This window comes from Zalophus californianus, chromosome 1 (genome assembly GCF_009762305.2).
Source record: "Zalophus californianus isolate mZalCal1 chromosome 1, mZalCal1.pri.v2, whole genome shotgun sequence".
NCBI lineage: Eukaryota > Metazoa > Chordata > Mammalia > Carnivora > Otariidae > Zalophus > Zalophus californianus.
The window spans coordinates 33936718-33964374 of NC_045595.1; the positions used below are offsets into that span (position 1 = coordinate 33936718).

The 27657-nt window shown below is 45.6% G+C and overlaps 1 protein-coding gene across 3 annotated transcripts in view; it reads right to left on the minus strand.

The window, feature by feature from the left end:
* The window catches only part of LRIG1 (leucine rich repeats and immunoglobulin like domains 1), a 128952-nt gene that overhangs the window by 100678 nt on the left and 617 nt on the right, over nt 1–27657 (minus strand). The window contains exon 2 of one of the 3 annotated variants that reach the window (XM_027586777.1): nt 15030–15068. The exons of 1 other annotated variant lie outside the window; for it this stretch is intronic. In XM_027586777.1, coding sequence (XP_027442578.1) covers nt 15030–15068 — 39 coding nt within the window. Of the gene's footprint in view, nt 1–9981; nt 10346–15029; nt 15069–27657 lie in introns of those variants that run through there. One more of the 3 variants, XM_027586776.2, reaches the window with a different exon arrangement.

Here is a 27657-nt window from a genome sequence, read left to right on the forward strand (position 1 = left end):
CCAAGAATCCTCCACAGACACCAAATCTGAGAAAACCTTCAGGGGAATTTGGGATGAGGCAGGCCTGAATAGCTACACAACATTTCAGTTTGCTTTCTGGAACTCCTCCCCTCCGGAGACAGAAGGAAACCCCGGCCCCTGCAAGCTGCAGCTTCTGCATGCAGCCATCACTTCACTGCATCAACAACCAACTTCCTGGAAGCAATGAGCTCTTCTGGCTGTTTTATAAGTTTTGCAAGCACTGGGAGCCTGTGTGCCAGAAACTCACACCAGCCCAGGTGGAGGGAGGAAATCACTGACATACATACATACATACATACATACATACATAAATAGTAAAAGTAAAATGCAAACTACAATGTAGGCAAGATGCACGGTGATGAACCAGGGTAGCACAATGCTGAAATCAGATGAAGGAACAGAGTTCTCCCAATGTGCAAAACAGAAATTAAATTCACAGCTAAAATTTCTCGATTCTAAGTCTTTTTCCCCACAAACTTTCCTTAAACCCTCTGGCATGTGCTTCCCCACTTTTCCAAAGGTAGAATCCACGGTAAGATGGTATCTAATCAAATATCATGTACATTTAATTAACCTTACTATGTCTATGAGTTTCACCTGACCACACTGGACAGCTTTTAAAACCACTCAACACCCCATAATCGAAATGGAATTCGATTTTCACAGACAGAATACGGAAATCATTCCACAGACCAGGATGAGCGAAGGGAACTTGGGGAACAAGGGAACTCCCATTCAGATTCCTAATTAAGTGGCAGCGTAATATCTCCAAGGGTCTCCCTCAAATAACAACAGCAGGGCAGGCTGTTGGAGAAACTAAACCGTGGACTTTTACAAAACTAAACCAAACCAAACCATTCTGCAGCTACTTGAAGAAAAGCATTTTCAAGACTGTGAAGTTTAAATCAAGCACAGAGGGTTCCAGGAACCTGGCTCTTTGCTTTTGGAGGATTTTCTTACAGGGTGCCTCTCACTCTATTTAAAGCAGCCTCAAGTAGCCACAGCTGGAGGGTCAGGCCTTGCAAAGTAAACAACAGTTAACTCAGTTCAGACTCAAGACCTAACTACACCCAACTGCTAATTACCCCTCTACTAACCAACAATATCTGAAATATCACTTTTTAAATGACCCATTCGAAGTTATGTTTGTTCACTAATGGCTTCTAATCAGCAATTAATAGCATCATAGAAACATCCCGATGAAGAGCTAGGAGGGGACAGAGGAATCAGAATTGCACACTTCTGGCAAAGGACTGTAGGACCAAAGAACTTTCTAAGCACCTCCCATAAGAAGGAGGAAAAAAAAAACCAAGACACCTATTCTGAGAACATATAAATTCAGAACGCACACAGTATGTGCTCAATAAACACTCTGTAAATATATAGCTTAACCAAAACTCCTTTTGGAAAAACACACTTAAACGGTGATTTTTTTTTTTCAAAAGTTGTTCAAATTCATATTTCTTAAAACCACCCTACAGTGAACTGTATGGTATGTGAATTTTATCTCGATAAAGCTGTTCGTTATAATAATACCTGGTATATCTACACATGAAATGGTGTGTTTGGATTGGCTTCCAAAAAACACGAAAGGGGAGAAGTGTGTTGGGGCATCAATCACACAGGAGCCATGAGTTGATCTCTGTTGAAGCTGATGGACGGGAAAGAGAGCTCACTACTGATCCTGCACATTTGTAGAGATGTCTGCCACCTCCTTAATAAAAAGGAAAGAAAAAACACCCTAAACTAACAGACATGAGTTTGTTTCTTTAAAGTCCCTGGCTGCACATTCAGATTTTTTTTTTTTTTAAATCAGACTCTTCAGATCTTCTTGCAAGAAAAAGAAGTTATAGGTGCAACAGTGTACTCCGCAATCAGCTGGTAGCCGTCCCTGAGCAGGCAGAGCCCGGCCTGTCAAATTCTCTCTATCCAGCCCAAAGTGCTAATGCCTGAGACACAAATGCTTTTAAACAGAGAGCTCTGCAACTATAAGGTTTGGAATGAAAGCAGGATTATCTGTCCCCCAGTTCAAAAGTGCTCATTCCTTCTCAGTGTATCTAACAGGCTATCATCAAGTAGGTAATCCAGCGAGAGAGAGAATTTATCAGGTCAATGTATGCTCTAAGATAAGTGACAAGTTATTTGAATGACAGATTATAAATTGGTGGAAGGAGCAAGACAGGAAGTACGGGTGAGGGGACACTTGCTAAATGCTGCATAAAGGGGTCTTAGAAGATGATGATGCTGTGAGTTTTTTTAATCAGCTTTAAAAAAAAAAATTCCTCCATCATTTCCACCTTGTTTCTCAACAACTAGATAATTCTGCTTGCTGGAGAGACCCTCACTCATTTCATTCGTTGTCTTCCTAATAATGACACCTTGAGAAAAAAACAAAAGAAAACCCTGCAGATCTTAGAAGGTTAGAGACCTGTGCACCCCAGAGGTTTAAAGAATAATCAATGCAAAGTGCTTCAAAAGAGACAGGCCATGCTTTCTTTAGACTCTCTGAATGTCACCTTCTGCCAAGACAAACTGAACAAGCAGTGATTGGAACCTGCATCCTGGTTCATAAGGAAACCAAGATGTATTAGGAATTGCAGAGATGAACGGATTGGTTGTTCACACAATGGGCTTTACCGGTTATGCCAGATTAAATAGTCATAAAGCCGCCAACAATCATGGCCGCTCCCGTGGGCAAGGCTGTGATTCACGGCCATTCACTGGGGAAGGGATGCAGGTACAGGTGCAGAAGGAACGACAGACAGCAAATGGCTTTTCAGGCGACATCCTTGCCAGATTCCTCCAATGACCCTGTGCTCACCACCCGTGTCCCGTACAATTCAACTGCAAACAAACCAAAACAAATGAAAAATGTTACAGCTCTCCAGCTCTCTGTATACGGCCCAACAATCAACTCTCCTCACCCCTCCTCCACCCTTAGATATATCCAAAGAGAAATGGGTACAACGCAGCATTCAGCTGGCCCCAAAGTCTGTAACCTAACCCCTGTCTGGAAGAGCGCACCTGCATTTTTCCAAGCTATTGACCAAGAGGCATGACCTGTGTCTCAGGAGGGTTCAGTTTCAATGAAACTAGGGAAATAATAGGATAAAATTATTAGTTTAAGGGCCTCTCACTTCTCTGCCTCCTTCCCACACCCACCTCCCAAAGGATAATGCTAAAGAGACAGAAGTATTTGCACAACTGGAATACATTTATAAACCACCTCAATAATTTTTGCTAATTGTATAATTTGTGTAATTTGCACGGCTTCCCGCCTGCCCGCCAGGTTGGTCTGAGATTCCCAAGGGCACATGAAGTGTTACTTGTTTCACTTCATACATATCACCAAAACCTTCACGAGAGAAGGCTGCGTGGAATGTGAGCCCTGCCCCCTGCCCATTCCAAAACAGGCCTTCATTTCAGAAAAGTTGGCTTTTCCTAGGAAGCCTCTGTCACCAGGAAATCTGATGTGGAGGTGACTGGCCCTGAGAAGATGCAAAATTTGAGTTACTCAGGCTTTCACCTCTGAACTATGCTCCAGAATCATCAGCGAGCTGGAAGACGCCTATCGAGGAAGTGGGCTAAACACATGGGTATCTAACTCTTGTCCTCACAGCAACTGCCACACAGAATATTATGATCCCCCTTTTTAGAGATGAAGGAAGGAGGCTCGCCCCCAATCACACATGAGCTGTGGGGTAGTGGAGCCAGGGATGGCCCCTAGAAGTAACTTTCAATCTCTTCATCGCTATTCCCTAGCGAAGGGTGTGTGCTGGGTGTGATCAGCAGGGATGAGGGCATCCACATGTGTAACAGAGTAGAAGTGAAGAAAGCTTCACCCTCAACCAGTCTTCTCCCCATCAATAACCCAAGCCAACACCCAGGACAGAGAATGCTCATTTTGAGGACAAAGAGAACAACTGAGGGGAGGACATAAAAAGCATGAAACCCAGCAAAATGGAGGAACAGCTTTTTAAGAAATAGAGTGACTTCTGTAAGCAGTTGGGCTTACAGCTTGTGTTTCGGAAGAGTATGCCTAACATACTTGGATTAAAAACCACATATAAAGTGTTAGATTATATAAGATGTAATAATGCAGAAACATGTAGAGCAAAAAGCCTTTGAATAAGAAAAATTCGTAAGCGTACCCCCTCCAAAAAAAAAAAAACAAAAACAAGGATACAAATTGGAAACTTCCAATTAGACCACAGACAAACCACAATTTTCATTTTTTTTTGACAATCTTGATTTATCTATTCATTTTGCTTCATGACAATAATGGTCATGTACAGTTTTTCAGTCGAAACTTTCTTAATGGAACTGGCCAGTTAAATTGGTGAGTCTGTACTATTAAACTCTACAGTTATATAAAAAATAAGTGCAGGTTCCAAGAGGGTAAACTATGGTGAAAATTTTAACCTCTGGTCTTTAAAGTCCCACTTTGCATGGGGAGATATGAACAGATCTGACCTTCTTACTGATTCTCAGACTTTGACTTGCTACAAAAGCAGAAGACAATCACATTACTGACACACAACATGAACTGAAGCCATGAGGCAGATGGAAGGGACCGCATAGGCTCAAGGTCATGCTTAAGTCATAGAAAAACACCACTAACAGTCCCTGAATTTCCCACAGGCCAAGAAACATTGGGGATTTCTAGATATTTCCCCTCCTCTGCCTGGGAATTTTTCTTTCACCCCTCCTCCCTCCTTTCTCAAGACAATGCCTTCAGCCTTTGAAACTGCATCCATTGTAAACAGCTCTGAATATTAACACAGCCCGGAGTCCTGTTGGCTTTTAAAAGACCCCCAGGGTTTCAAATTGCAGTTGCTGAGGAGGGGGAAGGTCCCCAGTGAGTAAATGTCACCAAGCTCTTTTCAAAAGGAGTTGAAAATTAGGCTTGCTCGGGAAACTTAAAGTCCTTCAACCTATGGGGTAAGTCAGAAGAATCCCTTTGAGTTTTAAACAAATGGAGTAAGAGAAGAAAAGACCCTGGTACAACCAACATCCATTATTACTTATAGAGACTTCGAATTCAATGAATCCTTTTTTCCAGACTTCTCTCTCCTGTGGATGTCACTTTTAAAATAACCATAGGCTATGTTAAACAACCACCCCTTCCCTGGCTAACAGGCCTTTAGGGCTTTAGCAGGTGCACAGAACTGGGCCAGGTGCATTGTTAAGTGACACAAAACCCTAGTGGCTCTCTCGCATTCCTGTCCACCCTGAAAGGGAGGATGCTGAACAGCCTTTGCACCAAGGAGACACTTCTGCAAATGGGGGAGAGGCCCTTTCATTGTGAGCCCGGTGTCTGAGGGAGTGAAAGGTCAGCCAGAGGCCATCCCAACGTGCTCAGGGCAGGCTGCGTGGGGAACCCAGGCAAAGAAATGAGCACCGCGGGGAAAGAAACCTTTAGCCAGAGGAGCAGACCTAGCGTGCCGGGACGTCGGGACATCCAGTAGGAAACAGCTCTTATTACATTACATTGAATCATCTTCGTTTTTTTGGACATGATTAATTATTCCTGACAATTACATTCCAAAGTCCAAAGCTTGTGAAATCTAGTGACCAAATGTAATTATGGAAAGAGGTATTTTCTTTTTAAAACAGTCCCTGAGAAAGGGGGCATGAACGGTTCTGACATATCCTAAATGCAAGAGGGATACCGTGTGCCAACACAGTTCACTTATATGGGAACTTGGGAGTCTCCATACACTTCCTAATTTCACGGTATTCAAACACTTGGATTTGATAGCTATAATTTCATACCAGAGGGACTTAAATAGTATGTCTTTCTCTCAAGGAAAATAATTTTATTTGCCAGACTTCTCTTATTCAAAACAGGTATCAGAGAACTAGTAAGTGACAAGTGCTCCATCTTGGAGGGGAAGGGAGGCCAGGCTTCTGACACCTATTGCGAAGAAAAGGACTCTGAGCCCAAGCTAAATGTCCCTAAAACTCTGAAGGTACTTGTACCTTTCAGATTTTCTGCTATTAAGCCATGTTTAAAAGGTTCCCTATTCCAAACCACCCTTTGTTCATCCTGATAAATCAGAAGATGTTCAAGGTCTGCTGAGTTCTTCTTAAGTTATACAGGGACACAAAGAGAAAAATGGGCAGACAATAATCAACTTCTTAATCAAGACAATCCTGACAATAATCAACTTCTTACACACACACACACACACACAAGAATCTGAGCTGAGGTTCTGGAACAATTTGGTCATCATCACTTTAAATCTAATTTGCATAAACAGGATGGGAAGTATTTTCCAAATCCTTAATTCACAACACCCTGCACACCTGGCCCTTCCAGCACAGCTGTAAAATTTGAAAGACAAAGGCCCTCTTTGCTTCACAACTACAATGGCAACCTCTGGCTGGTGTTTATTTTCTAATGCAATCTCGAGCACCACTTTCTGTGCCCAAAACCGACAAGGTTAGATTTAAGTTTGGTACTGCAAACACATAAGGAGAGATAATACAAAGAGACCCAAATCAATACACTCATCTTAATGTGACTCAGGATAACCGCACTTGGGAGTCCTTGAGCGAAAGTCCTTGCTTTCAAAGCTGTGTCGTCCCCCCCACCCCCACCCGACACACACACACAGTAAGAACGACTGAGAATCCGGATTTGTTCCTCCAGGGCCTGCCCTCCCTCCTATCACAATCCCATGAGCCACCATTCAGCCACAGAACACTTGCACTAGCAACATGCTGTGCTCAACTTTATGCCACAGGGAAGAGTCTAAGGTAAATTCTATTTAATGCTTCTTCAACAGCTTCTCAAGCCCTGCTCTCAAAAATAATTTCAAAGAAAGCAAACTAAGTTCTAAGAAGTTCAACTTCTTCTAAGGTTCTGGGAAGTTGGAATAAGGCTTGGCAATCCTTGGTGCTATTTATGAATGTGCTGGTTGGACTATGCCAATCTCACCTACGTAATGGGATGGCAGACTCAGTTATGGCTCAACTACTACAACCATAAGTTATTGTGCTGCAGAAGTTATCCTCAGGCCCCAGGAATGAACGTATTTTCCCTTCCACCACTGCCATACCATTTTTTCTATTCAAACTGCATTTACATTCACTATTACAAAGTTTTACTTTCCGTACGCTAGGCTAGGCCTAGGAGCAACTCCAAAATTAGATGCACTGTTTACAAAAGCAAAAAAAAAAAAAAAATTCCATAAAGCCACAGGTCCCCTTCTATCTCAAACCCACGGCCTGAAATTGTTTGAACTAGCTGCAGTAAATCTAGTTCATGGGGTTATAAACGAGCTCAAAGCATTTTCTAGGCACAATGGACTCGGAGGGTGTAAACTTGGTGAAACTGTAAGATATTTTATTTTATTATATACAGAGACTTTCTCCCCTAAAGCCTTGCTGAATCACAGCCACGAGTTTAAACCGTATAAATATCCCAGTGGAAAACTCAGAACAAGACTAATGACTTAAATGGAGAAATCTGGTCTAAAACACACACACACACACACACACACACACCACTTCATTTTTCTTTAATCAGAAAAAAAATGATTTCACAAATATTTCTCAAAAGATACCCATTTTGTAGTGAACATGGTATTGCCACATACTAATCAGAAATCACCATCCACATCTCAAAATCTAATCGGTTAACACCATAATCAGTATGATCAAATCTACTGAAGCTCAAAATACCCAGTTTGGTATTTATTGGTCATCAAATGTGTGAGTAAAAGGGAAAAGACTGCAATTTGAAAGGTATTTATGTCATGCGAAATGTCACTCCTAAGCAACAGGAAGCCCAAAAAATGGCCAGTAGTTTTGCTCCAAAAATTAAAGGACAAGGCAAAGTGGATCTTGTGACCACAGGGTAGTACAAATAAGAGGACACACTGTCCTCTGGGCGAAGTCACCACTTCTGCACTAAGGGTTTCCCCACAATGCCACTGACATATGGCATGGATAGTCATTCTTCCAACAGGTGAACACTTCAAAAGTTATTCTGATTCTGCCCACATGATTTTTTATTTTAAAAACGATCTTAAGACTCTGTAAAGGAAAAACCACAATACCCCAGACTGCCCCAAGTAAATAAAATACTACCTACTGGCAATGCTGGGCTCTGTCTCCCACTACCTAACAGCCACTGCCTGTATTACCCCAGCCCCCCACGACCACTGGTTTTCACTAAGTCAGTGAATTCCACAGAAGAAGCAGAGAAGTGCAGAGAAAACCTAACCACAACAAAAGTCCAGCTTCAGAACTCTGCGGTACTTGCTCATTAGGCAACATGTAGTGGGGTCCAAGTGCCAGATGTGTGCCCTGTTTTCAGAGGTACCGGATCTTCACCTGGGAAAGGAATCAACTTTTCTTTCCCCTCATGGCAGCCAGATACCCAGACCATATTTTCTTAGATGAAGCCACAGGTGTCAGTTAAAACTTGTGCCATCAGTTTTCTCTTTTTTAAACAGTGAATGTCATGCCTGAGGTTACTCCCGTGCCCCTCTATGTTTTAGGAAAGATGTCCAATTATTCAACCGAAAAAGAGAAGATTCAAGCTAGGTCTTTTCTGGAAAGTACTAATAGTTCTGCACAGAGGCTAATTACTGATAACTGGATAGGATTTTTGACTCATGAACCAGATTTCTTAGAACTAGAAAAAAGGCTATTAGATTCTACCATGTTTATAGAAGTCTAAAGTAGTTTTTTCCCGCCAAATCTCCTGTAAGTAGGGTCCCACTAAGTCCTGATAGGCCAAAATCCCGGCAGCACAGAAGAGTCTCTTTCAGGTGAAACAAACAGCTTAAATCAACTATGTCCCTGGCACCCTCTCCTGAAGTACTCCAAAACTAATTTGCACATTTACAGAGGAGAAATGCTGAAGTGTGGGCTCCACCCCACTGGATCATCAAGCCCAACAGGGCCCCTATGGAATAGACAGGAAGGGTCTGGAACACAGTTCCCGAACGCCCATCAGGTGGAAAGAGACTCACACACCCTCAGCGGTCATAGATCCAAGAACTTTCAAAGCCCCCGAACTCAGGAGTCCTCCAGGGAAGGCTGTCTTCTGCTCTGGCCAGAGCCAAGTCAGGACACCAGGGTGCTGGGGAACTAGGAGGCTGCTACACACTCACTCTCACTAATAAATAATGTAAATGGAAGACTGGAGCCAAGAGTCACCTTCCTTCATTACCCACTGGAAGGCCAAGGAGCTCAGACACCAAAGAGTTGGGTTACAGGAGAGGAAAAAAAGAAACACATACCCGCAGACCCCAGACAGACTTCCTCACTCTCCCTTCCAGATGTTTCCCACTCTCCACCCACACACAAACACCCTCGTCTCTACTCTTCATTCACATTCTCTCACCTCCAGACTCCCACTCACTACCTCCCAGATCTTCTCAGACCCCAGGGCCCATTCACCTTCACACCCTTACAACCCACTCCTGCTCACCTCCACACCCCAAAACCCATGCGCGCTCACCTCCGCACCCCACGAGGCACGATCTTTTCTCTTCCGTACCCTCAACACCCACGTTCTCACCTCCACACCTCCACGACCCACTCTCGCTCACCCCCACACCCCACGAGCACACTCTTTTCCTCCTCCGGACCCTCACCACCCAACGTTCTCACCTCCACACGCCCACGACCCACGCTCGCTCACCTCCACACCCCACTTAGCACACTCGTTTCTCCCCCGGACCCTCACCACCCCACGTTCTCACCTCCACACCCCCACGACCTACGCTCGCCCACCTCCACACCCCACGAGGCACAATCTTTTCTCCTCCAGAGCCCCATGTACGATCTCACCACTACGAAGCCTTGCTAACAGTTTTCAGCCCATACAACTTCACACACACACGCACACCCCTCAGTCCGTACCCCCATCCCGGGTAAGCACCCCCGCCGCCCTGTCTCCAAGTGACAGCGCCCGGGGCTCAGGGGGAAGGCGGCACTCACAGGCTCCGCGTCCAGGCAGGCAGGTCCCCGGGCAGCGCCGCTAAACCGCGCCCGCCGCAGTCCAGCGAGTCCCCGGCGCAAGTGCAGGCGGCAGCGCAGGGAGGTCGCGGGTCGGTCGCCGCCGTCGGCGGCCCCAGCCGAAGCAGCAGCAGCAGCCACAGAAGAAGACAGGGTGAGCGGCGCGGGGCCCCGAATGCTCCCCGGACCGGCCGCGCCATCTTGTCTGGAGCGCGCGGCGAACTCCGAGCGCGGGGGCTGCGAGGTCCCGGACGAACCGCAGACACTGGCCGGTCCGCGGGGACTCCGCTCGGCACTAAGCTCCGCGCCGGGGCATGGCCGCCGGCACAAGTTTTCCCCGCCGCCGCGGCTCCGGCGTTCAGCGGGCCCCCGGTGCCCGGGCCGCTCCGCAGCGCCCGGCTGGGGCCGCGAGCCCCGCGCCCATCCGGGCCGACCCAGCTGAACTCGCTGCGAAGCCCACGGATCCGGGCAAGAGCTGCTCGGCCGATGCTTCTTGTCCTCCCGCCGCGCTCCTGGCCGGCTCCTGGGCCCCCGCGCACGCCAAGTGCCGCCACCGTCGGCCGAGGGCAGTGCTGCCGCCGCTGCTGCACGGAAGGCGCTCAGCCTCGCAGGCTGAGCTGTGCGCCCGAATGCATCTTCCTCTCTGCTCCGAGCACCCAGCCTCAGACCCGGGGCTGGACGACGCGGTCACCCCCTCACTGCTCCGAGGGCCCCGTGCGCCTCGCTGTCCCAGCGCCGCAGGCAGAAAGCGCGCGCGCAGTTCCGGGCTGTGTTAGGCTCCTCAGCTCGGCGAGAACCCCGCCGACCTCGCGGCGGAACAATCAGCCGCTCGCCGCCGGCCTCTAGGCGGCCCAGCCCCGGCGGGTCCCTGAAGCCCCACCCCCGGGCGTTCGCCCTCACACACCCCCTGGGCTCCGCGCCCCGCGGCCTCCTGCCGGCCCACGTTGGATGCTTTGCAACAGCGCCCCGCCACGCCCCCTGCCTACTGCTCATTGGCTGCCGGAGACCAGGGCGACCAGCCCGGAGAGCCATTGGGAGGCTCGCAGTGATCCCGCCCTCCCGCCTCTCCGGCCACCCCGCCCCACTCCCTTTTCCCACCCAAGGTGTGAAGGGCGGGGGCACTGGGAGGAGAAAGGGAGAGGCGTCCTCTGACTCTTAAAGGGGACGTGCTATCTGTTAGTGGAGAAGCGGGATGCCGGCTGGGGAGAGGGGTCGAGACGTGCCCTCTGGGTCTAGGGGAGGAGAGAAAGTTGATTAAGAGGGTAACGCCTCCGCTTTGCAGTCCTCTGGCTACAAGGTTTCTTCTCTTCTCCCCTAGCTGTAAATGGGGCCGGGATATAGGGCAAATCTGTACCCGTTGTCCAGGTGACCTCCAGGAGCAAAGACACAGATAAAACTCCGCAAATTTCCTACCAGTTGGGGCATCTTTAGTTATCTCACTAGGAGTGGCCACCTTCCTCTTCGCACAACTTGGAGCTCCTTTCTGCTCCTGACTTGGTCTTGAGCAGCAATACGTCCTCGATTACCAAAATGAGTGTGTACTGCAGAAACCAAGTCTCAAAAGGTGCACACACTCCCACCTACACTCCCACCCTAGTTAGTTAAATAAAGAGTACTTCTGAAAATGTTCTAGCCTTCGATGAAGAGTTGCTTTGTTTGTTTATTGTTTAAATCAGTCTTTTTAAGCCAGTTTTCAAGAGACAGAGGAGAAAGAAAAAACAGTAATCGTTACAAATCTTCTAACTTTAGCCCTTACCAGCCGGAACGTAGTAGCCATGTGTTACGACTGTGCATCCAAACCAAACCTTAAGTCCAAGGGGGCGCGCGCGCACACACACACACACACACACACACACACACACACACACACTGTGAGAAAGGGAAAAGATTAGCACAGTAATATATAGCTGCCCCTCTGGGCGTTTTGGCTTCCTAGTGTCTCATGTCCCTTTCCAAGTGTATGCAAGTTTCTAACATAACTGCACGCATTGTCAGGAAAATTAAGCAAGTCAAGTCTGTCGAAAAACATTTGCTCCAGCAAGTGAAATCTGACTTGTGTTTTATGGAAACGGAGGAGAGGAGATGTTTCTCAGAAGGAATAAGGAAAAACATTTTTAAAGGGTTTTGTTCTGGGGAGCCTGGGTGGCTCAGTTGGTTGAGCGGCTGCCTTTGGCTTGGGTCATGGTCCCTGGGTCATGGTCCCAGGGTCCTGGGATGGAGCCCTGTGTCAGGCTCCTCGCTCAGCCGGGAGCCTGTTTCTCCCCTGCCTGCCATTCCCCCTGCTTGTGCTTGCTCTCTGTCTCTCTCTGTGTCAAATAAATAAAATATTTTTAAAAAGTAAAAAAAAAATAAAGGGTTTTGTTCCATAATTGATGTCTTCTAAGGGTGTTGTCTTAATTGAGATGTTAAACTTTCCCTCAACCAGAAGAGCACCTCTTTCTTTAACTGAAATTGGGTTTGGGCTTGGTTGTCTGGTGGTTACTGGTTTCATTCTTTATCTTATTCCCTCCTCCCCCTTTTTTTCACCCCCCACTTCCTCTGATTAAGTATGCTATCAGATAATGGTGCCTCACTTCTCTCTCTTTATCTCTCTCTCTTTGCATGATCTCAGCAGTGATGCCCAAAGCAATGCTCAAATATATGTGTAAATCAATCCAAATATGATTCCCAAGAAACATTATCAGAAAAATGTTGCACCTGACCCATTCTGCCCAGGGCTTTTATGTTTCATTTCTAATCCACATAAACATACACCTTCCATCTGGACAAGAAGAAATGTATCTCTTTGTTGTAATGTCTTTCAGCAAAATAATAATAAGCCAAGGAATGGAATTTGAAGGACCCCCAAATTTATGAGGTCTTCTTCTATTTTTTTTTAAAGATTTTATTTATTTATTTGACAGAGAGAGACAGTGAGAGCAGGAACACAAGCAGGGGGAGTGGGAGAGGGAGAAGCAGGCTTCCCGCTGAGCAGGGAGCCCGATGTGGGACTCGATCCCAGGACCCTGGGATCATGACCTGAGCCGAAGGCAGACACTTAATGACTGAGCCACCCAGGCGCCCCTTTATGATGTCTTCTATGTCAAAGTTTCTTAAGCTTTGCAAGACCAAGGAACACAAAACAGTAAATTACTGTTACGTTAAATTAACGTAAACTACTCATGAACATTTCCTTAAACGAAACAGATCCTCCTGGCCTCGCCCCCACCCCCAAATGAAACAATAATCTATGCAGCAAAAAGAAATTGAACTCCTTGACCCTCTTAAGCTGCTGATCTAAAATTATCTTTCAGTATTGTAAAATGGATATTTATTGTCAGATGTTTTCCAAATGCTTGTTGTACCTGTGTGATGCTCTTTTGGGATCCTGAAGTTCTGGAGGTTGGGTTTGAGAATCTGCAAGGTAAGGGTGTGGCTACAAATTTAAAGCATCCCCTGTGGTCTAGTTACCACGCAGCCAGAGAAAAGAATTCCAAAACCAAGGAACACTTGGGGGGACTGGGCGCCTCAGCCTTGGCAGTTCCTCTCGTCTACAGCAGAGCATGAAGTCATGTCTGCTCCCCATACCATGTATGGAAGTTTGCCCACATACTAGCAACCTGCTTGTGATTGAAAGGAGAGTGTGGGCTTGGAAAGCAGTGATGTCGGGCTCGGGAGAGAATTCATCGTCTATGGCCACAACCTAAGATCAAGGAGACCTGAACAACAACAACAATGGCAAATTTCTAAGGGAGTCCATGTCCCTGCTTATCAAAGAGCAAGTCTTGGCACACTCAGCACAGAGCAACAGTGGATTTGGGGACTCTGGGTCCTCATTTTCCTCCACTGCCATTTTCACAATTTTAAAATTATTTATCCCTTGAAGGGGTCATCCAGGGATTTTAGGATTTCCGGCTTATTGTAATCTATCAGAGACCAAACTCTGGGGTCAGCATGGAGTCAAATCCCCAGTGAGAATCGCTACAAGTCTCTCTTAAACACGGAAGCCCTAGCAGTTAAGCATCTTAAACTCATTGAAAAAGAGGAACCCAAAAATTTAAATAGCCTGAAATCACCAAGTGGGAAGAGAAGCAAATGATAAAAATAACAAGAAAGCAGGATGATCATGGGAATTTTTTTTTAACACAAATTCCATAGGACCGAATTATGGCAGTTTGTTACAGTTCAAGGGTGGTGATAATTGGTGGTTTTATAGAATGCTGAGATTCAGAAGTGCTTTCTCACTGTTAGAAGAGGTTTTCTATCATGTTCAGTACATTAGAAGAGCACCAGGGCAGCAGTCAAAAGACCTGGATGCTAGCCAGGCCTCATTACCCATGAAACCTTTCCTTAAGCCTCAGTTTTCTCAAATGGAAAACAAAGATAATGGTACTTCTGACCTGAGTGCTAAGACAGTTAAGGAAGAATCCATTTTGATTTAGGACTCAAGGACTGTTTAGGGCTATATACATCTAAGGCTGATTTTTAAAAGTGTTTTTGAATCCTGACACTGAAAAAATCAAGAGTCCATATACATACTATAGATGGAAAATTTTAGTAGGTTCTTTCAGCGTAGAGGTTTTTTTCTCAGGAATGCCACAAAGGGTTAATAATTACCTATAAAACCCCTGAAGACCTGCAGGGTGATGACAGCCCTGCTCAGAGCCTGTTTTGTATCTCTCTTCCAAGGAAAATAAAGCTGTGTACTCATTAACTCCTTCCTCGCAATAATCTTGTCAAGGAGATGGATTGGTGGAGAAGGTAAGAGAGAAAGCAGGAATCCAGGGACGGACTATAAGTAGAGTCCATTTTGAGATTTCCCTGTCCCCCATTCCAACATTTTCCCTGGGTGGAGGCGGGAAGAGGTGTGTTTCATTGAGCAATCTCTGGCTGTTGGAATATTGGTTAATGCCCAAACGGTGCCAAGCTGTTGTTGCTTCATTTCCATAGAAAGAATGCTCGGCTGCAACCCTGCCCCCTCCTACAGAGCAGCATCAACTAGGGGCCCAAACCAGTAGAGTCCACCTTCTACCATAAACAAACCTGCACACCTGTTCTTGCCTTGTGAATTTGCAACTGGAACTGGTCCGCTGAAAGGATAAAGAAAAAGTTTATGAAAGCTTGTCAGCGGTTTCAAAATTCTGAGAGTCTGGGGCGCCTGGGTGGCTCAGTTGGTTAAGCATCTGCCTTCGGCTCAGATCATGATCCCAGGGTTCTGGGATGGAGCCCCACATCAGGCTACGTGCTCAACGGGAAGCCTGCTTCTCCCTCTCCCACTCCCCCTGCTTGTGTTCCCTCTCTAGATGTGTCTCTCTCTGTCAAATAAATAAATAAAATATTTTTAAAAAAATTCTGAGGGTCTGCAATGAAGGTCAGTATAAGAAGCAGTCTCTTAGCTTCAGTGATGAAGAGGAGTGCAAATTACATCATCATCATCAGGGACTGCACCTCTCACCCTCCCTTGGAGACTTTTCCAACTGTCACTTGGAGCAGCACGTGAAAGGGGAGGGGTTGGAAAGTCATAGTTTATACGTTATTGCCCGCAACTCAGCAGCAACACTTCAATGTATATAAAGAACAGCACATTTATCATAACTTACAATAATAATCCTCATGAAGTCATATACCTTATATTTTTCAAAGCAATTCACATCATAACAACAGCTACCATTTACTGAGCACTTATTATGTGTCTGTCCCTCGGCTGAGTGTTTTATATACTTTTTTCATGGGGGTTGATGTTGAGAAAAATGCTCAAGGCCACACAGGCTAATAAGTGATAAGGCCAAGATTCCAAGCCAGTTCTGTGGACACCAAAGATCCATTATGACATTTGAGCCTCATACATTTTGAATATGACAGTTGTTATTGTTCCCACCTTATAGATGAGAAAGCTGAGGTTAAATGTGTCAAGGTCATACCGGATCAAGAATAGAATCTTTTTATTTAAGATTGTATTTATTTATTCCAGAGAGAGAGAGAGAGAGAGCATGTGGGGGGAGAGCAGAGGAAGAGGGAAAGCCGACTCTGTGCTGAGCACAGAGCCCGACACAGGGCTCCATCTCGAGACCCTGAGATCATGACCTGAGCCGAAACAAAGAATCAGATGCTTCACAGACTGAGCCACCCAGGTAGCCCCAAAAAGGACCTTTTATTTTTATTTTTTTAAAAGATTTATTTACTTATTTGTCAGAGAGAGAGAGAGAGAGAGAGCACAAGCAGGTTCCCTGCTAAGCAAGGAGCCTGACGCTGGGACTCAATACCAGGACCCTGGGATCATGACCTGAGCCAAAGGCAGATAACTGACTGAGACACCCAGGTGCCTCTAAACTTTTAAAATCAAAGTTCCATCTCGCCCATCACCACACATGCCTTATACTCAACACACATCTTAAGAGATGCATCATGATGCTTGTTTCTCAAGGATTTTGTGAAGATGGATATAATTTCTTTCCTTTTCCATACTTGCTAATAGCTTTCCAGAATTTACCGTATGATTAATAACCTAAAAATCTTACAATAAATATATTAGCCTCTCCCCACACCAACCCACAACAACTCTTGAATAGTTCTGAAGGTTAATATTTACTGAGCACTTACTATGCCCTGGACATTATTTCACATGATGGTTTAATTCCAGTAAAGTCGCATGAGGATTCTATGAGGTAGGCAACATAAAGATCAATTCATAACAGAGATACTGAGACTCTGGTCAATCCAATTACCCAGGCCACATCCTAGTTAGGGGTTGAATCAGGATCCCCAAGCCTGTATCCAGCAGTCACCTAGCCACTTCCTTATCACTCTCTATTTGAATTATTATTATTATTATTTTTTGCATTTATTTCTCCCAGACTGGCAGCTCATGAAGTCCAGAGCCTGAGTCTGTGCTGTCTTGGTCTCCCTGTCATCTAGCATATCCAGCTCCTGGGGGGGCACAGAGGCAGCATTTGTTGCCTGAGCCCTGCCTGACCTGCAAGGAAAGACACTTATCAAGCACCCCCCTGCACATCTTCAAGCTTGTCTTCAAATGCGCCCACTAGCAGCAGCGTCACCTGGGGAGCTGGTCAGAAACGTGACTCTCAGCCCCCATCCCAGATCCACTGGATCAGGATCTGCCTTTTAACAAGGCTCTTGGGTGACTCAGTTGCACACTTAAAATTAAGAAGCACCCGTCATCATAGGTACCTCACATACACCTCTCCTTGCGACTGTCTCCCCCAACACTGCCACAAGCAGAGGCTCTTTGCACTTTGTGTATTTTTACGCGCATGTGTGCATGTTTACATTTTCCACGTTTTCACGAGCCCTTAATAAAATAATTTCAAAAATACTGGCAAGCACGTGGTTGGCATTATTGCCCCTTTCACTGAGAGCATTCGAAACATCTGCTGCCCTTGAGACTTCCGTAGAGTCCTCTCCTGCCGTTCAACTCTCTTGTTCTTTGAGATGCATTCAGACTAATTAGAAGCATTTGAGAATTTTATGGGCTGCTATATTAGTTTCCAAAAGGGCAGTTGGGTTTTTGCCACATTTCAAATTTATCATGAACATAGAGACTGACACATATTATGTGCTTCTCACCGTCATTTTTATCCTTCAGCTTCATTGTTTACATAATCATTTAAGTATCCTTATTTCCCTGAGGGAGTTCTGACACTCTTCTGGGAATTAGATGCTGTAAATCAAAGAAAGATCTTTTGCTTTTAAATCTTATTTATTTATTTTAAAGATTTTATTTATTTGACAGAGAGAAAGAGACAGCGAGAGAGGGAACACAAGCAAGGGGAATGGGAGAGGGAGAAGCAGGCTTCCCGCTGAGCAGGGAGCCCGATGTGGGGCTCGATCCCAGGACCCTGGGATCACGGCCCGAGCTGAAGGCAGACACTTAACGACTGAGCCACCCAGGTGCCCCAAAAGAAACGTCTTTGTCCTGTCACTAGACATCCCCACCCTCCCCACCCCCACCTAAAAAAAGCACTATTCTTTCTTACTTGAAGTGCACGAAGATGCAGAAAAGACAAGCATGTAGATTAATCACCCCCAGGGATGGTCACCAATAATTTCTCCCATCAAGAGGTGGAGTATATGTCCCCTCTCTCCTTGAATCCAGGAGGGCTTGTTGTTTTGACCAACAGAATGTGGTAGAAGTATCACTGCCAGTTCTGAACCCAGCAGCTTCCAACTCCTGCGCTCTTCCTACTCTGAGCTGACATGGAAAGAAACCCAGGCCATCCTTCTAAAACATAAAAGCCCTGCAGGATAAGAGGCCATGAGGAGGGAGAGGCCATGAGGGAGAAAACAAAACCGGGCAGCTCACCCAACAACCAGCACCATAACCCCAGACACCAGAGTGACGCCCTGTTGGACCTGTCAGCCCAGGGCAGGCTTCAGCTAAATGTAACTACAAGGATGAACCTAGCCGGCACCCACAGAGCAGAGACAAGTCATCCCCCCTGAGCTTCCCCTCAATTCCAGACCCACAAAATGGAGACTGATAAAAGTGGACCTGCGTGTAAGCCACTCAATTCTGGGGTGATTTGTTATGCAGCCACAGAAACCTGAGGCAACAGGTGTGGCTAAGGGGACATGCAATAAAACAGGAGTAGATTTTTTAGGGGAATAAAGTCTAATCACATAAACCTGTCATTAGGAGTGTCACAAAAATTAGTGTTATCAGTTGACCTTCCTGACATATGTGTCAGGATCCTTGATTGAGTGTAACATGCCAACCAGTGGATACGCTTGAACAAAGCTTCATGGATAGTAAGTATTCTGGTTCTTCAGCAGCCTACAAAATGAGCTCGCTTCCTCCTCTCCCGAAATAGGTATGAGAGAAACACACAGCATCCGCTTGTTTTAAAAACGTCGGTTCTCCCATGTATAGCTGGCAGCAAGGTAAAGTAACCGGTTGAATGGATGAAATACCTGAAGCCCTATTACATTCTTCCTAAAAATATCAGATAAGGTTTAACGTGTTTGCCCTCTTTTTCATAAGAGACACAAGCATTTATCTCAAAAAGTGGAATCCTGGCCATAAAACAGACATTAAAATATGGATTTGGGGGGTGGCCATGACTGGTAGGGGGTGAGGGTGGTAAGGGTTGTAGCTCTCGAACACAGACTAGCTCGCCTATCCAACAGCTTGCCTTTAGGGTCTGTAAAGCATGGCTTACTGCTTCCCTATGTATTATCTTGCACTCTTCTCCAGCTCTCATTTGCCAAAAGCCTTCACTGTGCGTGGCATGGGGAAGGACAGCGCAGTGTGGGCACAAAGTAAGTTAGCTGAGCCCCTGCCATCAAGGAGTTTACAATCTTATGATTCTGTTGACTGCTAGATCTCCAGCATCTAGAACAGTGCCTGACCAACACTGCCTGACAAATAAACATTGTTGAATGAATAAATGATGAAACGAATGAATGCTTTTCTGTACGCGAACCTCATTTTCCCATAAAGACTATAAGCAAGTCACAGGAAGCAGCCATAGAATCACAGATGAGTAGAAGACAAAGGGACATTTGTGATCATCTAGAGCAGTGGGTTCAGGACCACCCCAGACCTGCTGGGTCAGAAACTCCAGGGTGGGGGTCCAGCAGTCCATGTTTTTCAACAGGAGATTTTCAGGCACAATGAAGTTTGAGAACCACCCATCTAGTCTAAACTCATTACAGATCCAGAGGAAGGATAAGATGGTCTCAAAGTAATGCAGCTAGTTAGTAGCTGGAAGTTGAACCAGCCTGACCAACCACAAATCGAGGGGGTTTCCAGGTCACATGACTTCTGGTGCTAATGCAGCATAAGTTCTGGGCAAATCAGGACAAGTTGGTCACCTTAATGAGAACCCTAGTTTCTAAATTCACATCTAGAACCCTCTGCCTGACATATAGCTAGCCTAGGTAAGAACCAACTAGGTGCCAGGGAACGACCTGGGTGCTTTCAATGTCTTCACTCACTTAGTCCTCTCAACAGAGACTCTAAGGCAGGGACTATTATTATCTTTATTTTTATGAACGGAACACAGAGACACAGAAAGGATAAGTACAGTAGTCCACCTTATCCATGGGAAATACCTTCCAGGACCCCCAGCGGATGCCAGAAACCACAGAGAGTACCGAACCCTCTATATGCTGTTTTTTCCCACATATGCATATTTATGATAAGGTTTAATTTATAAATTAGGCACAGTAAGAGATTAACAACAACTAATAATAAAAGAGAAACATTATAACAATGTACCATAACAAAAGTTACAGAAATGTGGTTTCTCCCTCGATCTCCCAAAATATCTTATTGTGCTGTCCTCACCCTTCTTCTTCATGGGATGATGTAAGATGACAAAATGCCTATGTGACAAGATGCAGTGAGGGGAATGATGTAGGCATTGTGACTTAGCGCTAGGATACTATGGACCTTCTGATGATACATCAGCAGGAGGATCCAGACCATGACTGACTGGCAGGGGGCGGGGGTGGTACTCAAACAGCAGAAAACAAAACGCCATGGATGGTGGAGGGAAGGGGGACCACTGTAATGGTCATGGAGCCATACCTAAGGTCATGGAGCCAGGAAATGAGACTCCAGAACCCAAGCTGTTAACCATCACTCTTTTTTTTTTTTAACCATCACTCTTTTTACTTTGTATTTATCGTAGTGGATTCCCAGCTCCTCTTCCACCTTTTTTGGTAACTTTTCACAGTTAGCAGCTGTTTCCACAATCTGTCAGCCTGTTTGGTACCCCGCTATCTCTAATGGTAGAAATGGAACGTGAGGGAAGGGACCACCACCCTGCCTTGCACAGTGCCCCGGCATGGGGTGGGCTGAGGACAGATGTGTCGAATGAATGTTGTGGGCATCAGAGTAGCAGGTTGACAGAATGACTGATTGAGTTGGGTTTTCAAAAGAAAGGGGAATCCAATATTAACCAAATACCTGCCATGTTTCAGCCACCATCCAGGTGAAAAAGTGGGATAACTTGGCTTTCAGGTGGGATTTATTTGGCCTAGTGTGTTCATTTTCTTTTTCTTTTCTTTTTTTTTTTTTAAGATTTTATTTATTTATTTGAGAGAGAGAGAGAATGAGAGATAGAGAGCACGAGAGGGAAGAGGGTCAGAGGGAGAAGCAGACTCCCTGCCGAGCAGGGAGCCCGATGCGGGACTCGATCCCAGGACTCCAGGATCATGACCCGAGCTGAAGGCAGTCGCCCAACCAACTGAGCCACCCAGGCGCCCCTAGTGTGTTCATTTTCAAAATTTGAAGTTGACCTATCTTTAGGAGGTAAGCATCTGCTTACCGCTCAATTTATAGTTTCTGCCTGCCTAATCTGGCAGGCATTTGAGTTTTCAACTATGATCCCAGGCTTTCTCTAATACTAATTCATTTATTCTTTACAACAAACCTGGGCTGTAGGCATCCTCATCTACACTTTGTAAATGAAAAACCTGAATCTTGGAGGGTATCAGTAACCTGGCCAAGCTCATAAGCTCATAAGTGGGAGAACAGGGTTCAACCCAGGCTAACTCTTCCCTACCTCCACCCCTCCACCCCTCCACCCCTCCACCCCTCCACCCCTCCACCCCTCCACCCCTTTAGCCCCTGGGTTTCTGTAGGCATCATGAGAACAAGAGGGTCATTTGTGTCAGATAAGGGTCTGTTTTACAAGGGTGAGGCTTCCACAAAAGGAGTCCTATGTTCAATATAATCAATCCAAATGAATCCCAGGGGTCTTCTAGATGGTTCTTTCCCACGACTCAGACTCCCCCCTACTCCACCCCCGCCCGCTTTGAGGAGAACATCGTGTTCTGGAAGCTAAGTGGAAGGAAAAGTCAACTGTATCAAGTACTTTTGGAAGGTCAAGGTGAGAACTGAAAAACTGACTATCGGAGTTCACAAAAAAGATTTGATCTTTGACCTTGACAAGAGCATGTTCTGTGGCATACAGGGAACCAAAGCATGATTAGAGTGTTAAAGAGAGAACTGAAGATAAATATTGAGCACAATGAAGACAGATAGCACTTCTGAGGAGTTGTGCTCTAAAGGGGAACAAAGAAATGGCTGGTAGCTGGAGATGGAAATGGAGTCAGAGAATTTGTTTCATTTTATTCTGAGATAGGAGAAAAAATGTATTTGTAATGATGGAGATATTCTTATATAAAATGGAAGAACCAGTAATGCACTAAGGGAAGGGGAGAAATGTGGGAGTAATATTCTTGAATAGGCAAGAGGGGACAGAGTCTAGGGGACAGAGTGTAGTGGACAGGTGGAGAGGGTGGTCTTAGGTAGAAGTACAGAACTTTAAAGCTGGAAGGCAGAGTATATGGCAAAGAAGAGGTGGCTATGGTGGTGGGGGTTTTTGGATGTTCTCTTCTAATTGCTTCTTTTCCTGAGTGACAAAGGAGGCGAAATCATTGAGAGGGAGAATAAGGGTGAAGGTGTTGGAGATTTAATGAGCCATGTGAAGGTATGAAATAATCATCTATGAGAGTGGGAGTGAGGGAAACGGAGTAAGATTACCAGAGAGCATAAATATCTACTGGAGGGGAGAGGGCATGAATTAAAGTGAAATCGATCAGCTGGGTTGTGTGTTTCTCTTCAGTCAAGGGCTTGTGCTCAGGTGCAGGTATGGTCCAGTACTGGACATAACCAGGACTGATGTTTTGCCAGAAGAGCAGGATGAAGCAATGAAGGGGCAAGAGCGCTTGAAGTTATATGCTAGGGAGTAATTATAACACAAGGCCATGGAGCAAGAAAGTGGCGAGGGATGGGGAAAAGGTAGTGGGATCAACGGAATTGGTCCCAGGGGAGTTGGAAGTGATTGCAGTCAGACTGGTACAGGAAGTGAGCTGGCGGGCTTGATGGGGTAGAGGTTGCTCTAGTTGGCAAAGACTAGGTGTGGGTTGACCATGGGAATAAGTAGCTTAGAGAGTGTGCAAGAGGGAGGTCTGGCACTTAATAAATAGTTATCGACTGTTGGATGAAAGCGAAATCACTGGAGATAATCTGATTCAAGACCTGAGAGGCCAGCATAATGGAAAGATCATTTATGCAAATGGTTATGAAAAGTACCATGAATTATGATGGGGAAATTATTGAGAGAGTAGCAGTGATCCAGGAGCTAAAAGTTTCAGGGATCAGTAGATGACTGCCACAAGGAGGGGTGGTGGGTGGGAAAATCTAAAATCAGGCATTTCAGAGTTGTAGGAGTTTGGGGAAGGAGAAAGGAGAAGAGTATGGAAGTGGCAACGAGGAATCAGGTAAAACCTCCTGGCTCAGTAATATAAGAGGAGGAGCGAGAGAAGAGAAACAATAAACAATTAACTTTCCCTGGAATTCATATAAACAGATATTTGGCTAGACAGTCATTAATACCAGGGATCAACAAACTTTTTCGATAAAGGACCAGATAGCAAATATTTTCAGTTTTGTGGGCCACAGAGTCATTGTTGCAACTACTCCACTCTGCCCTTGTAGCTCAAAAGTAGCTGAAGATAATATGTAAATGAACAGGTGTAACTGCATTCCAAAAAAAATGTATTTGCAAAAACAGGCTGTAGGCCATATTAAGTCTCCAGGTAAAAATATGCTAACCTCTGATAAATGCTGCTGAAAAAAGCCCAACTAGGAGAAGGTCTAATGAACAAAAATAAGACATGTTTATCTGAGGACCAAATATTTAAAAGGACTTAAGTTTACGATATTGGTCTTAAGCAGAACAGCCATGTATAGTTGTGAAGGTTGTGCACTGCACAACCTCAAGGAGCACTATTCACATAGCCTTCAAAATCAGGGACTCTCCTAGAAGTGGTGCAGACCATAATCTGGATGGCTACATATGACGGTCCTAGTTGCAACAATGGTAACTTCAAGGACTTTACTATATTGAAATAGTTGAGGGGCGAGCCCAGCTTGAGAGTATATCCTACTATTTCTAGAAAAGCAATAATTACTTTTATTGAGCATTTGCTATGCCTCATTCACAGCACTTGGGGATATATAAATATTACCTCATACAAACCTCCTAGTGATGGTTGATATTTTCCCCATTTTACTTTGAGGTTCAGAAAGGCTAAGCAATTTGCCCAAAGTACCCAGCTAGTAAATATCTAAACCAAGACTTGCCTGACTTTCCATGTCTGTATTCTTTCTATTCCCCTCTCCTTTCTTATTGGTTGCAAGGTTCTTTAATGATGACCTAGTAAAACATGTATTAAGAAAATTTCTTCTGGAGACCTAATTAAAAATAATTACATACCTTAAAAGACACTAAAAATGTGGCAGGCATGCCAATGGGGAAGACAGTTCTTATTTTATCAATGTCTTTATGGATTTGGATTCTGTTCAGAAAAGCTCAGACTCAAAAGGTAATTGCTGGCAGCATGCAAAATCCATCAACCCATAATTAACATATGACAATTATTCTAATTGCCTCAAACAACATTTCTGTTTTTAATTGTAGAGCAATTTGCCAATCACATCATTAATTGGCAATTCATATTTTAAACATGTAAAAGACAATGAGTCTTTATTTCCTCTGAGGTAACTTAGCCCATTAATTGAATTTTTAAAGTACATTTTCTTCTTTTCTCTGACCACAGGACCCCCTTCAGATGGTTCTGATTGCAGTTTCTTCTGGCCAAAGTGTATTTTCTCTGGGTAACTTAATCTTACTTTAGCACTTTAATACATTTTCCTAACAATTCACTTAGACCAGATCCTCCTTTCTCTCTAGACACCCTGAGCAAGGCTCCCGTGGACTTCAAAGGGAAAGTAGTGGGTGCAGGGAAAATGAGGAATCTGGTTCCTTGGTTCAAAAACCCTCCACACACTATAAAAACTCACTGGTGTCTTCCTGTGTGTTAAGGGCCAATTAATATACGTGAGTGAAGCCTTTGTATGAAACCACCCTGGCAACTGGTGAACTTGCTGGAAAGCCCAGCAGCTAATGGAAAACAAAGTTCAGGGGACCCAATTCCCATACAGACCCCTCCCCCACCTTGTTTGCTCATAGGGAAGGGGTAAGAAGAGTAAGAATTGCCTCAAAAGGCAAAAAGGGCAGTAAAGACAGCCACTGACGCCTTCATTCTTGCTCTCCGTTCCTGCAACACGCATTTACAACCGACCTTGGGCCAAACGGGGGCTATGTATCAAAAACTGCAAAAGAATTCTTCACCCAAGCATCCACTCTCACCCCAACTTTGAGGGTCACTTTCTTCCGGAACGTTTGGGAAAGAGGTGGTCTGCCTGACACAGCTCCTCTGTGGTGAAGAATCTTCCCTCTGGGCTGCTGACGGTTGCCTGGTGCTCCCAGGCTTCGGCTGCTTCCCTGCGTGGGCATCAGTAGAGGGGAGCAGGAGGAGCACCATACCTTCCCTTTGTCCCTTCTTTCCCGGACCAAACCCATAACCACCCCTACCCCCACCATTACCTCCTACGGCTGTACTAGGCTATGAGGATTTCATCAACACCTGTTGCTGTCTGATGCCAACTGCAAGCCGAACCGTTTGATAATGTCAAACTCTTCACCACTGTCTATGTGACCGTTGCCCAGAGACCAGGCGGGAAAGCACAGAAAGTTAACCCCTTGACAGGGGTTTCTAGCCTGGCCTTGTTTTTCAGACTGCTGGGCACCCTGTTCCCAGGATTTCCTTCTCCAAACATTGTCCCTTTGGTCTTGCCTTGCACACTGGAGCTCAACTCTGACTGCGTATTCCCTGGGGACCTCCTCCCCACAACCACCCCCACCCCCGGACCAATAACATCAGACCCTTTGGATACGGAGCCTGAGCATCAGTAACTGATTTTTCTCTCCCTAGGTGACTTTAATGTGTCACTAAAGTTGAGAACCACTGCCCTAGGACAATTCCTGTCCCTATACCAGGCCACAGGGTGGGGTGGGAGTGGGGGTGCAGGTCCCAGAGCTTGAATTATTCAGTCTAGACCAGAGTTTGCAAATCGGAGGCCCACCCACAGGCTGGATCCAGCCAGAGGATTTGTTTTGTTTGGCCCCTATTGGGTTTAAAACATTTTTTTTAATTACTTGCCAATGTTTATTAATGGGAATATATTGCATAAAAATCTGGATAGTTGGCTTCTTTTAGAAAATAAGGAATTTCTGGCCATTCTCAGTCTGCATTCCTGCATGACCACAATTGGCTGGAGGAGGAGGAGCAGCTAGCCCCTTAGGTGCAACATGAGCTCTCTGGTTGACCACGGTCCGCGCCCCTCTCTATTGCCTCATACCACTTCTGCCTCCCTCATTTACCTTCCTGCCCTCACCGCCCCCCCACCTAACTAATGGGGGAGGAGGGGAGAAGGAGGAAGCCTGTCTCCCTTTGTACTGTCTCCCCCAGGAAGTGCAATACAAGAACCCTATCAACCACAGGTAAGAATGGGAATAAACCACACGGAGATTCCTGGATTTGCAAAGTAAGGCAGGGAACTCTTTGTCTATACACAACTTAACCTGCGCAGGCCCCTGCCTGCAATGGGAGAGTACTTAATATGATTCACACAGAGTGGGGTTGCTGTGAGGCCCGCCCCATCCCCACCTCCACTTCTTTGTCCAAACTCAGGCTTGGGCTTGCATAGGGGGGAAAAAAAATCCCGCCCCCAAACTCTCTACCCATTCAATGATACATAGTTACTGTTTATCAATGCCTTAGGCCAGGTCACGTGGCCAGGCCAGATGGCCGCGCACCTGTCTTCCTGGGGCAGTATTTCTCAATGTGTGGTTCACACTCCTTGTGACAGATTCCTGGGCCCCACCCTGGACTAACTGAATCTGGATCTCTGGGGGTGGAGCCCAGGAGCCCCATTTGCCAAGTGACATTTTTGCTCCATAATAATAATAATAATAATAATAATAATAGCAGCTGCTAATCACAGCACTTAACTAGGTGCATTATCTCATTTAAATGTCACAGAACTCCTTAAGTTAGGTAGTAGTAGCTTTACATTGCAAAAGAGGAAACTAGCCAAGTTTCCTTGTCCAAGACGAGTCCAAGACGAGTCAAGTAACTTGTTCAGGGTCACACAGACAGTAAGCAGCAGAGCTGGGATCCTGATCATCGGCTGTAGTTGGAAAACCACAGCTCTGAGCCAAAGGGAGGCAGGAGGAAGGTTTATGGGTTCCCAGGTCGCACTGGTCCAGGAGGATGGGGTAGAATTTTGTCCATTATAATGATAAACTTTGGCCTTGCTTTCAGTAAGCTGAAACCATTTGGGGTAGAGACTAGACAAAAGCCTATGGCCCGTAACAGAGGGTGCATATGATTAGATAACAGATACCCTGTGTCCCCCACACCTGGTCTCTTCGTGTCTACCAGACATCATTTCCGCCCCTTATTCCAGCCTCCCGCCGTCCTGCAGGTCTTTGTGCTGGGACTTAGCATGTGTGGCTCCCTCTGTGTGAATGCTCCTCTCCTAGATCAGGGTCAGCACACTTTCTCCTGAACAGTCTACATAGTAAATATTTTAGGCTTTGTGGACCATGCGATCTCTGTTACAACTACTCAGCTTCATCACTGTACCACCAAACCAGCCAGAGACAGCATGTAAGCAAATAAGCCTGGCTTTGTTCCAATAAAACTTGATGAACCCTGAAATTTGAATTTTCTATCATTTTTTTTTTAAAGTAGGCTCCACGCCCAGCATGGAACCTAATGTGGGGCCTGAACTCACGA